General features: G+C 42.7%; 1 protein-coding gene across 1 annotated transcript in view; it reads left to right on the top strand.

The window, feature by feature from the left end:
* The window catches only part of enpep (glutamyl aminopeptidase), an 89,787-nt gene extending 77,565 nt beyond the window's left edge, over window positions 1-12,222 (top strand). Inside the window, exons 14-20 of the mRNA XM_067991007.1 lie at window positions 3,702-3,852; window positions 3,956-4,029; window positions 4,123-4,224; window positions 4,340-4,510; window positions 7,213-7,353; window positions 10,596-10,677; window positions 11,658-12,222. Coding sequence (XP_067847108.1) covers window positions 3,702-3,852; window positions 3,956-4,029; window positions 4,123-4,224; window positions 4,340-4,510; window positions 7,213-7,353; window positions 10,596-10,677; window positions 11,658-11,801 — 865 coding nt within the window. The 3' untranslated portion in view covers window positions 11,802-12,222. The remainder of the gene's footprint in view (window positions 1-3,701; window positions 3,853-3,955; window positions 4,030-4,122; window positions 4,225-4,339; window positions 4,511-7,212; window positions 7,354-10,595; window positions 10,678-11,657) is intronic.
* The last annotated feature ends 729 nt before the right edge of the window (window positions 12,223-12,951 follow it).

Genomic DNA, 12,951 nt, shown 5'->3' with positions numbered 1-12,951 from the left:
AAGAATCACTGGATTGGGGGTAATATTCTGGCATGGGTGGAGGATTGGTTATCTAACAGGAAGCAGAGAGTTGGGATAAACGGTTCATTCTCGGACTGGCAACCTGTAGCCAGTGGTGTTCCGCAGGGGTCGGTGCTGGGTCCCCAACTCTTTACAATCTATATTAACGATATGGAGGAGGGGACCGAGTGTAACATATCAAAGTTTGCAGATGATACAAAGATGGGAGGGAAAGTGGAGAGTGAGGAGGACATAAAAAACCTACAGGGGGATATAGACAGGCTGGGTGAGTGGGCGGAGATTTGGCAGATGCAATGCAATATTGGAAAATGTGAGGTTATGCACTTTGGCAGGAAACATCAGAGAGCAAGTTATTATCTTAAAGGCGAGAAACTGGAAAGTACTGCAGTACAAAGGGATCTGGGGGTCCTAGTGCAAGAAGATCAAAAAGTTAGTATGCAGGTGCAGCAGGTGATCAAGAAGACCAATGGAATGTTGGCTTTTATTGCTCGGGGGATAGAATATAAAAACAGGGAGGTATTGCTGCAGTTATATAAGGTATTGGTGAGACCGCACCTGGAATACTGCATACAGTTTAGGTGTCCATACTTAAGAAAAGACATACTTGCTCTCGAGGCAGTACAAAGAAGGTTCACTCGGTTAATCCCGGGGATGAGGGGGCGGACATATGAGGAGAGGTTGAGTAGATTGGGACTCTACTCATTGGAGCTCAGAAGAATGAGAGGCGATCTTATTGAAACATGTAAGATTGTGAAGGTGCTTGATCGGGTGGATGCGGTAAGGATGTTCCCAAGGATGGGTGAAACTCGAACTAGGGGGCATAATCTTAGAATAAGGGGTTGCTCTTTCAAAACTGAGATGAGGAGAAACTTCTTCACTCAGAGGGTAGTAGGTCTGTGGAATTTGTTGCCCCAGGAAGCTGTGGAAGCTACATCATTAAATAAATTTAAAACGGAAATCGACAGTTTCCTAGAAGTAAAGGGAATTAGGGGTTACGGGGAGCGGGCAGGAAATTGGACATGAATTTCGATTTGAGGTTAGGATCAGATCAGCCATGATCTTATTGAATGGCGGAGCAGGCTCGAGGGGCCGATTGGCCTACTCCTGCTCCTATTTCTTATGTTCTTATGTTCTAAGTGTAATGTATCCAAGTTTGCTGACGATACAAAGCTAGGTGGGAAGGGAAGTTGTGAGGAGGACACAAAGAGGCTGCAAAGGGATATAGACAGGTTAAGTGAATGGGTGAGACGGTGGCAGATGGAGTAGAATGTGGGGAAATGTGAGATTTATCTACTTTGGTCGGAAGATTAGAAAGCAGAATATTTTTTGAAAGGTGAGAGACTAAGAAAAGTTGATATTCAGAAGGATTTGGGTATCCTTGTACATGAATCACAGAAAGTTAACATGCAGGTACAGCAAGCAATTAGGAAGGCAGATGGTATGTTAGCCTTTATTGCAAGGGGGTTGAAGTATAAGAGTAAGGAGGTCTTGCTGCAATTATATAGGGCTCTGGTGAGACCACACCTGGAGTACTGTATACAGTTTTGGTCTCCTTACCTAAGGAAGGATATATTTGCCTTAGAAGGGGTGCAATGAAGGTTCACTGGATTGATTCCTGGGATGAGAGGGTTGTCCTATGAGAAGAGATTGAGTAGAATGGGCCTATACTCTCTGGAGTTTAGAAGAATGAGAAATGATCTCATTGAAACGTATAAAATTCTTAGAGGGCTTGACAGAGTAGATGCTGAGAGGCTGTTTCCCCTGGCTGGAGAGTCTAGAACCAGGGGTCATTGTCTCAAGATAAGGGGTCGGCCATTTAGGACTGAGATGAGGAAACATTTCTTCACTCAGTGGGTTGTGAATCTTTGGAATTCTCTACCCGAGGGCTGTGGATGCTCAGTCATTGAATATATTCAAGACTGAGTTCAATAGATTTTTGGACACTAAGGGAATCAACGAATATGGGGATTGGGCTGGAAAGTGGAGTTGAGGTAGAAGATCAGTCATGATCTTATTGAATGACAGAGCTGGCTCGGGGGCCCTTTTTGCCTAGCCCTGGTCCTATTTCTTATGTTCTTATGTTCAATGCCTCTATTTATAAAAATTTGATTTTCTTCCCCAGTTTTAGCCACTTGTCCTCTTACTTTTAAACATTTGTGTATCTGAATTCCTAAGTGTCTGCTCTTACAATCAAAGAACATAACCACAGGAGTAGGCCATTCACCCTCTCAAGCCTGTTTGGCAATTTAATTAGATCATGGCTGATTTACCACTTAGTGTATATTTCTTCTCATTGTTCATTCAAGAATGTATCACTTCACATTTATCTACATTAAATTTCATCTGACATCTGGCCAATCTACTAACCTGGCTATGTCCTCCTGAATTCACTTAGAGTGCTCTTCATAGTAAACCACACTCCCTACTTTTGTGCTGTCTGCAAAATTTGATATTGTGCCCTCTATGCATGAGTCCAGATCATTTACAAATTGAGAAGAGCAATGGTCCCAACGCTGAACTCTGGGGAACACCACTGTTTACATCCCTCCAGGCCAAAAACATCTATTAACCACTACCCTATTTTCAGTCTTTTAATTGACCCCATATCCATGCTACCATATTCCCTTTGATACCACGTGCCTTAATGTTTTCAACAAGCCTCCTATGTAGCACCTTGACAGCTTTTGAAAATCCATGTACACAACATCCACTGCATTTCCTTTCTTAATCCACTCTGTTATTTCCTCAAAGAACTTTATTTGTCAGACACGATTTGACTTTTACAAATTCATGTTGGCTGTCTTTAATAAACTCATTTCTTTCTAGGTGAGTATTCATTTTATCCCATATTATGGCCTCTAGAAACTTACCCACTACTAATGATAGGTTAACTGATCTATTGTTACCGGGTTATTCCTTTTTTTCTTTTTTGAACATGCTGTTACTTGGCTATCCTGCAGTCCTCTTAGGTCACAAGTATGGCTGCTGGGAGAAATCGGAATATGACGCTTGTATACCAGAGGTTAAAATTATGCAAGTTGGGAGATTTCCTCTGATCACCATTTCCAGCTAAATCATGAAGTTGTTTTTGAAAGTGTACAATGTTGGTAGAAATAGCAAACATAGGAAATTTCCAGCTATGTTTACAATGTTACTAACATAGGAAGTTTTATTCCATTGTTGCGGCATGGTTACGGGAGCATTGCTCTGAAACTAGCTTTGATATTCTTGCAGTGGGAGAGTTTGATGCTGGCACTAGGGATCTGAAGTAGAAAAGCAGTGATAATGGAAAGGAGAATCGGGCGGGGTGTATTCAGGCGGCCGATCTGCTGCCGCCCATTTTGTGCCCCTGCAGAAGTTGAATATTGCCCCCAACGTTTCACTCTCGTCCCTCCTCTTGATGAGCACATAGTTCACCAGTTTTTTTTTAAGGAGTGTACTTTCATCCTCTATTCATAATTACATTTTATTTATTTACTACATTAATTGACAGCTAAACTTTGTCTCAGCTTTGACTTGTCTCTACATTCTCCTCCAGAAAAGACTCCCAGGCAGCATGTAACATCTCTACAGCACTGCCAGTGATTCTCAAAGTCAACCTTTGCACTGGGCATGAGTAAAATGTAATGGGAGTCTGAACTCTAATTACTATTCCTTTAATGTTTTGCCTTTTGTTGCAGAGCGACTCTCTTAGACTACTCGGTAGCTTTAAACATGACAAAATATCTGAATAGTGAAGCAGAATATTTGCCTTGGGCGAAAGCGATTTCATCCAGTGCGTATATTCGGGACATGCTACAGGGCGATAACATACTTTACTCGAAGTTCCAGGTGAGCTAAAATGAATACCTTGAAGGCCAGAAAAAGGCCTGAAGTACTTGGCATGTATGTTTTCCTTGACAATGAAGATAAATTGATATTTGTACTTTTGTAGGGTTATTGGAAGAAGCAGGTTAAACCCATTACAAACAAACTTGGATGGGGAGATACAGGGACCCATTTGGAAAGGTTTGCAATTGTTACTTGTAAAACAATTATGAAACACACCATCTATTGCAAAATATAAACTAACCCACAAGATTAATTTTGGTGTATGCACAGGTTATTGAGGGAAAATGTTTTGGGACTTGCATGCCGGATGGGAGATGCAGAAGCATTAAGCAATGCGTCCACATTATTTGAACAATGGATGGCAGGAAATCGGTGAATATACTGTCTTTTGTATTAAATACTAGCCAGTAAGAATAATCTAAATTTGATGGAAGGAAAATGAAGAGTGCCATTTGGTAATAGTTTAAAATCACTTTTTTTTATCTAGGATATCACCAAATCTGCGTCTGATTGTGTACCGCTATGGGATGCAAAGGTCAAAGAACACGTCTTCATGGGAATTTATGTTTAAAAAGTACCAGGAAACACCTCTTGCTCAGGAGCAGGTCAAGCTTCTGTACGGACTGGCTTCAGTGGAGGATGTTTGGCTTTTGGACAGGTAGTTCCAATACTGCATCCATTTACATAGATCGCTAACCATTCTATTGACCTACTTTGAAACATTTATTGCAATCTTTTTACCAATTCATAAGCAGGATGGAAGTACTTAACCAATTAAAGATTTTTGCCTATTTTCTACCAAGTAAAATCCTGATGGGGCTGCCTAAGTGACTGATGGGCTAGATTCTATCTGGAGAACAGTGTCCAGTACTGGTTGTTATACTGTAGGAAGTATATTATTGCTCTTGGGATGGTACAGAATAAGGCAAGAAAAGTATCAGAAGCCGATTTTGGTTTGCTGTGGTAATCGGGTTGGCGGCAGCCATTGCCATCAAGCCGCTCACCCGATTGCAGCAGTGAGATGCCCGAGCCATCTTGGTGGTCGGGCCACATTAACATGCGGCTGGCAAGCTGTGAGCCTCAAACAGATACTCTGAGGCAGCCCACCGGTCGGGTGGGTTGGGAAATTGGCTAACTCCTACACCGAGCCTGTTGACAGTACAGACTGGGGTGGCGGGGAGGAGATGGGGGGTAATCCCGGTGGGGCAGGGCTACACCGGGACCAGCAGCAGGCTGGAGTATTGTTGTGGGGCCAGGAGGGGCACTCCTGCTCTTCCTGGCTCCACAAAAATTAAAGAAAAAAATGTATTTTGTCCATTTTTGGAGCAGCCTGCAGCAATCCCTTTAAGGACCACTGATTAGGCCGTTACATGCCAGGGACCAATGGGCTGGTGTGCGCTACCCATTTGGTACATGGAAATCACATTGGGGTCCTACAACGGGTGTAAGGCCTCAATTTAAATATTTAAAGAAGGCTCTTGCCTGTTTTGGGCGGCACCGACGGATGGCCATTTTACAGGCCCGCTCAAAAACCGAGTTGGGTGGACCTCAGGTGGAACGCGGGTGAGACTTTATTTTTAAAAAATTTAGTTTGCCTGCCACCCTGTTGTCCAGCGTAAATGGGATAGTAGGGATACAAAAATCAGTCCCCTGGTCTCAGAAATCAAAGTCCCAATTTTAACCCTGCCCGCCCAATGGCAACGGGGGCAGGTGGTTAAAATAACAGTAGAGTACTTACTGCTGCACTCTCAACATGCTTCTGCCTGCTGCCATTTTAACGGCGCACTTTTGGGAGTCAGCCAATGTGCCCGTCACAGGCAGGTTGGGGCCTCAAGAATACATGTAAATTGGGACCCTATGATGCAATTAGCACCTCAACGTCATTTTAACTACAATTCACAAAAGTCCTGCCCAGTGCCCAACCTGCCAGTAAAACCTTTATAAGTTTCAAAAATATATCAGTAATTAGCTTCTTGAGAATTGTAAACAATTTTACAACACCAAGTTATAGTCCAACAAATTTATTTTAAATTCCACAAGCTTTCGGAGGCTTCCTCCTTCGTCAGGTGAACGGTGTGGAAATGAGATTTTCGAATCCTTCGCATTTTAAAATCACAGAACAATGCCTGGTGATTACTGCCCGTTGCCAAGGCAATCACAGTGAGCAGACAGAAAGGTGTCACCTAAAAAGGCCACCGAATATACAAACCCCCCAAAAAAAAGGAGAGAGAGAGAGAGAGAAGGAAGACAGTCAATGACCCGTTATATTAAAAACAGATAACATTTGTTCGCTGGTGGGGTTACGTGTAGTGTGACATGAACCTAAGATCCCGGTTGAGGCCGTCCTCATGGGTGCGGAACTTGGCTATCAATTTCTGCTCGACGATTTTGCGTTGTCGTGTGTCTCGAAGGCCACCTTGGAGTATGCTTACCCGAAGGTCGGTGGCTGAATGTCCATGACTGCTGAAGTGTTCCCCGACAGGGAGAGAACCCTCCTGTTTGGCGATTGTTGCGCGGTGTCCGTTCATCCGTTGTCGCAGCGTCTGCATGGTCTCGCCAATGTACCATGCTCTGGGGCATCCTTTCCTGCAACGTATGAGGTAGACAACGTTGGCCGAGTCACAGGAGTATGAACCGTGCACCTGGTGGGTGGTGTCCTCTCGTGTGATGGTGGTATCTGTGTCGATGATCTGGCATGTCTTGCAGAGGTTACCGTGGCAGGGTTGTGTGGTGTCGTGGACGCTGTTCTCCTGAAGGCTGGGTAATTTGCTGCGAACGATGGTTTGTTTGAGGTTGGGTGGCTGTTTAAAGGCGAGTAGTGGAGGTGTGGGGATGGCCATAGCGAGGTGTTCGTCATCATTGATGACATGTTGAAGGCTGCGGAGAACATGGCGTAGTTTCTCCGCTCCGGGGAAGTACTGGACGACGAAGGGTACTCTGTTGGTTGCGTTCCGTGTTAGTCTTCTGAGGAGGTCTACGCGATTTTTCGCTGTGGCCCGTCGGAACTGTCGATCGATGAGTCGAGCATCATATCCCGTTTTTACTAGGGCATTGTTCTGTGATTTTAAAATGCGAAGGATTCGAAAATCTCATTTCCACACCGTTCACCTGACGAAGGAGGAAGCCTCCGAAAGCTTGTGGAATTTAAAATAAATTTGTTGGACTATAACTTGGTGTTGTAAAATTGTTTACAATTGTCAACCCCAGTCCATCACCGGCATCTCCACATCATAGCTTCTTGAGAATCAGTCTTCTCAAAAATTCTGTTTCCTACGAATTGTAATGTGTTGAATTGGCTGATTTTTAAAAAAATGTTCACTTCTTGAAAATGTTTAAATTTCCCTTTGCTTTGTACTACAGGTTCTTAAAATATCTTAAAAATGAAAGTCTCATTAAGAGCCAGGATGTGTTCACTATTATCCGTTACATTTCATACAACAAGTACGGGAAAACTATGGCTTGGGATTGGACACGACTCAACTGGGAATACTTAGTGGGAAGGTAGGATCATCTCTTCTCTCCATCTGTCAGTATAAATTTGATTGTAGGTACATGTACATGTATAGATGTGATTCCTGTCAAATTAGCACCAGCACAATACTGAGCCCTAACCAGTGATTTAACTAAACATATTACACTGTCAGGTACTATTCAAGTCTAGTGATATGATTGCTTGGTTTTGTAAATTTTTTGGAGGATTAATGAATCTGCAAATTAAATGAAAAAAATGGGTTAAAAGAATCAGGAAAGTACGAATTGAGATTCAAATAAATAAATCAGCTCGGCCTGCAGATATAGCAGAACAAACTGTTTCTGCTCCATGATTGCTTCTTAATTTTTAAGTAAAATACTGCAAATTAAATGGGATTACACCCATAAAAACTGGTTGACAAGACATTTTAAGCACACTGCTCAGTTCCTATCTTATGCACAAGTCTCAACTATTTGAGCTAAATATTCCAGTTTTAGGTCCTACATAAATAAAGGGATTCTGTGATTCTGCACTCCCGGCATCGTTAGGGTTGCCAACCCTCCTGGGATTATCCAGGAGTCTCCATGAATAGGGCATGGATCTCCCGAGCACTGCTGCTAGCAGCCTTGGAGAATTTTGAGCTTTAATTTTCCCTCCACAGCCACCCCCTCTCCCCCCCCACCCCCGACTTCACCGGATGCCATTGCGGAGAAGCCTCCCGTTCAGTGCTGTCACCCACCCCACCATTGCAGAGAGCTGGCCCCCGCTTAGGGGAGACCAGAAACAGGACCAGCTAGTTGCTGGGAGTCTGGGTGGAGGGGGGAAGAGAGAAAGGGGTTGAGTAAAACCTGGGTCTTTACTGTGGGTAAACAGTGAAAGATTGTTTCCACTGGTGAGCGAATGAAGAACAAAAGGACAGGGATTGAGGATTTTCATTGGAAGAACCAAAGGGGAAGGGAGAACAAAAGTTTTTGAACTGAGGGATATTAGACCATGGGATGCTTCACCCTACATGGCTATTGAGAAACTAGAACATAATTTAAAAGGCAGTGGAAAAAGTATTTTAAAAGGAGGTATATAAAAGGATCTAGGGGAATGAGTTTACAGGAGAGAGAGCCAGCATCTGCAGAGGTATGGGGGGGGGGGACCATATGGCATACTCCTGTGCTGTAATTTCTACAATTCAATGAAAACTCTTCTTTATTGAGTCCAAGACAGGATGTGGTTTAGAAATGTGGGTGCTGAGCTGAGTTTAGGACAATGTGCCCTTCGAGAAGTCTCCTTAACACAGAGCCCACTGTCCTTTGTGCAATCTCTAGGTTTGGTTCAGGTTAGTCTTTGCTGGCTGGTTTTGACGTGTGAAGTGCAATTACAGATCGGCTCTGACTAAGGCTCCCAGTTCAGAGTTGTCACCTTCACACAGAATCTGAGTCCAAGGAGGTAGGGAGAAAGATAGGGCACATTAAAAGTGGCATTGATTGGAGAGCCTGACTGCACCTTGTGTAGTGCAGGGGATTCTAGCTGTAGTTACAGGGTGAATATCAGTGGATTATAGGATTACAGGTAGGATATTGGGGCATTACACCTATTACTACCAGTTACCAATAGACGATCAGTGAGTTATTCTATTACTGCTGGTTACAAGTGGAATCTGAGTGTTACCAGTATTATTATTAGTTATCGGTTTAATTTCAGTGAGTTACTGGTGGAATCAAAGTTCCTCCCACCTCTAAGTTTCCCCCCCGCAAGTCCCTTCCCCACCTTGAGTTTCCCCTCCTCCCCGTCCTCGGTTTGCCCTCTTTGCCTGCTCACAGGTGACCTCCTGGTTCTCGCACCTTCTCGCACAACAGCTGTTGATACGAAACAACAAGCAAAGATGCTCAACTACCGGGGATCCAACCTTTATATCATAAATGCAATGACATTCGCATACGTCACGTGATCAGATGTCACTTGATCAGACATCATGTGATCAAACCTCCAGCAATACCTCCAACCAAAGTTGGCAACCCTAAGCATGGTGCCACAGCTCAACAGAGCAAGCAACAGAGATGGGACTGCAACACTGTAGCCCCAAATCTCTGACTCGTGCTTCCATTGAGCATAGCTCCCTACTGGGAGTAAGAGGAAGTGGCTTTCTGAGATTGGAATTAAAACATGTTGTTAAGGCAGAGTGATGGGAACTCTACACTGAACCTGGCATATGCTGTACCTGATCTAGGGGTGTTTGATGCTGAAGCTTAATGCAATAAAAGTACTAACAAAATGTTCCTTTTCCCAGTACTGACAGGATTAACCTTATCTTACACCAAAATTACTGACTATGTAGCTTTAGTTTCTTATTCAAATTTATGTTTCTCCCCAGCTGTTAATGGTCAGTTTCACAGGTATTGTTCCACTGCATCTCAGTCCTTCTCACAATACCTATTTAACTCAAAGAATTTGCAGTGGAACATCAAAAATGTATAATTTTAGAGGTGAAATTCACAATTGTAGTGTTGGGGTGGGTGGATGCTGGGAGCCAGCACTGAGCAAAGACATGCCATGTTCAAATGTTTAAGTAAGGAAGGTCTCAATTAGGAGCCCATTTACACTGGGATTTTTCAACAACAAAATAATTGAACTTCTATTTCTTTTGCTTAATTAAAGAAGAAAGGCTTACATTTCTATAGTGCCTTTCCCGACCTTAGGACTTCCCAAAGCGCTTTACAGCCGTGAAGTACTTTTCATGTGTAGTCACTGTTGTAATGTGGGAAACGCAGCAGACAATTCGCACACAGCAAGGTGCCACAAACAGTAATCTGTTTTAGGTGTTGGTTGAGGGATATATATTGGTCAGAAGACCAGGGAGAACTCCCCTCCTCTTCTTCGAATAGTGTCATGGGATCTTTTATGTCCACCTGAGAGGGAAGAAGGGGCCTCGGTTTATCCGAAAGATGGCACCTCCGACAGTGCAGCAAGGTCCCACAAACAGTAATGTGATAATGACCAGATAATCTGTTTTTTTAAGTGTTGGTACACAAATAGGGCTGATTTTCTGAGTACATGCTGTTAACGGAAAGCCTTGCATATCAGGCAACTGTAGCTAACACGCCCACCGTTTCTTGATATGCGTGGCCAGCGGACAAGGTCCCTTGCTGGCAGTATTCACTCAGAAAATCTTATGGGCTGCCTTTTAAACATGAGTATTCAGGATAAGGCCATCATGGAATATCTTGGAGTATTGCTTTAAATAACATCTTGGTAAAATTCCATTTTGTTCATCTTTCAGATACACAATTAACGATAGAAATCTAGGACGACTAATTTCAAGAATAACGAGTTCATTTAACACTGAGCTCAGCCTGTGGCAGGTAAGCATCAGGAAGGGTATTTTAAAAAGCTCTTATTTTTTGCGTCAGTATAAGTTTTACAGAGTTCACAAATCATAATGAGACATGGTACATATGAGACAAGGTCATAAACATACACAGATACGTACTGAGAAGTATACACGTAGATAGTTAAGTACGGTTTGCGAGCATTACTCACAGGTGTGCGTCATGTCAATTTTTAGCAAGTGTCATTGACCGAAGAGGGAGGAGGGAAGATGGGATCAGGGCAGATTATTTATTGGATGTGAGACAAGGGGGTGGCTTGAGTAGTTAGTGGCATGGAAGGATGGTGGGTAGTTAGCAATCTAAGGTCTTGGCCTAGGTAGGTTTGTAATTGAGTTGACAAGAGAGAATCAAACCCAACAGCAATTTAGGAAGGGCACTCAGGTGCTTTAGTAGCATTACTAACTTGTTCTAACGGTAGATGATCCAGATGTATATGAGGGATTGTGAAACAGTTTAGGTATACATTTTGTCACAGATAACAGGGAGAACTATGAAAGCCTGCATGGAAAACAATCCTTTTGTTACTTTGTTTAACAAATTTTACATTCTATTAAAATAATGAGGGGCATAGATAAGGTCGATAGTCAAAATCTTTTCCCAAAGGTAGGGGAGTCTATAACGAGGGGGCATAGATTTAAGGTGAGAGGGGAGAGATACAAAAGGGTCCAGAGGGGCAATTTTTTCACTCAAAGGGTGGTGAGTGTCTGGAACGAGCTGCCAGAGGCAGTAGTAGAGGCGGGTACAATTTTGTCTTTTAAAAAGCATTTGGACAGTTACATGGGTAAGATGGGTATAGAGGGATATGGGCCAAGTGCAGGCAATTGGGACTAGCTTAGTGGTAAAAACTGGGCGACATGGACATGTTGGGCCGAAGGGCCTGTTTCCATGTTGTAACTTCTATGATTCTATGATTCTATGATTCTGAGTTACCCAATTTATTTTTTTTCATTAAGATGAAAGATTTCTTTGCAAAATATCCAAATGCTGGAGCAGGAGAGGTTCCTCGTAAACAAGCTCTTGAAACTGTGCAGACAAACATAGACTGGTTAAAAAGCAACAAGGCTGAAATCAAACAGTGGCTGCAGGACAATGCCTAACAACCTAAGGATGGTGCAAAGCATCAATAGGAGCACAATCTCCTTTGTGTAAACACAATGCAAGGGAATAGGAAGATTGCATCAACTGCTTTGGGGTAGCATTAAGGTCCCATGTCAATTGTATTTGTACTATTTTGCTGGAAAATTTAAAATTTTATGGAAAATGATGAGATAAATATTTTTTTCCATAGTATTCCTGCTTTAAAAAAATGTTTTAATTGTGACCTGGCCAACCAATATAGGTTGTGCAAGAATTCAGAAGCTATCTTTTGTTTTTCTACTGCAACCATTCTGCCTTATGATGACAGTGTTTACAACCGATACAATCGAGCTGGAATAAGCCATGCATTGTCATTTTTGCAGCACATACAACAAAGAGGGTTTTTTAACTAAATAAAATGTGAACATTTTATGCAACAGACCTTGATTGTAGCTGTTTTTATTTGAATCTCAGTAATACTGGATTGTTTTCTTTGTTTACATGTGTAAAAATGCTTTCCGGTGACCCTCGTATGTCAGCTTAGTTCTATGACTAATCTGGGAGTAATTTTAACTTTTGGCGATAGTATAAAACGGGCGATATCGGATCGGCCGCCTATTATACATCGCTCCGATTTTCCGTTCCATCAAAGACAATGGAGAGGAAAATCAGGAGAGGTGAATAACGGATAGCCTCAGCAATGAAAGGGAGAGAAAGACATTCATTTTATTAGTCTGGGTTGGAATTGAACCCGTAACCCAGAAGCAAAAAATGGCAGTCTGATAAACCACTGCACCATTCAGTGTCCTTTGCCCCCCTGCCCTTTATGCAGTTTTGCCAATTGAACAAATACTGTGGATTATGTAGAGAATTTATATGGCCCTGAATTTATATTCCTTTTGTACCAGCTTTCTGGTTATCTGTGTGCCCATTGCACTATGTTGGTAACTAACAACAGTAAAGACTGCCTGTATTTAAAAACATGTCATGGCTGACTCTGAAGGCCTAGTACATTAAAATCCTTCTTGAGTGCACTTAAAGACTATTTAGTAAGTGCATTATAGTATTCTATCTAGCTGGTCAGGTGGTGGGGGGGGAAGAAGACAGGTAGAACTGTAGTTATTAGCAATCCTGTATCCAACTGTCCCTCTTCCATTTGGCAGTGACAGT

This window comes from Heptranchias perlo, chromosome 1, assembly GCF_035084215.1.
Source record: "Heptranchias perlo isolate sHepPer1 chromosome 1, sHepPer1.hap1, whole genome shotgun sequence".
NCBI classification, from domain to species: domain Eukaryota; kingdom Metazoa; phylum Chordata; class Chondrichthyes; order Hexanchiformes; family Hexanchidae; genus Heptranchias; species Heptranchias perlo.
The sequence above is the reverse complement of the archived record's forward strand: the minus strand, read 5'-3'. Positions and strand labels throughout refer to the sequence as shown.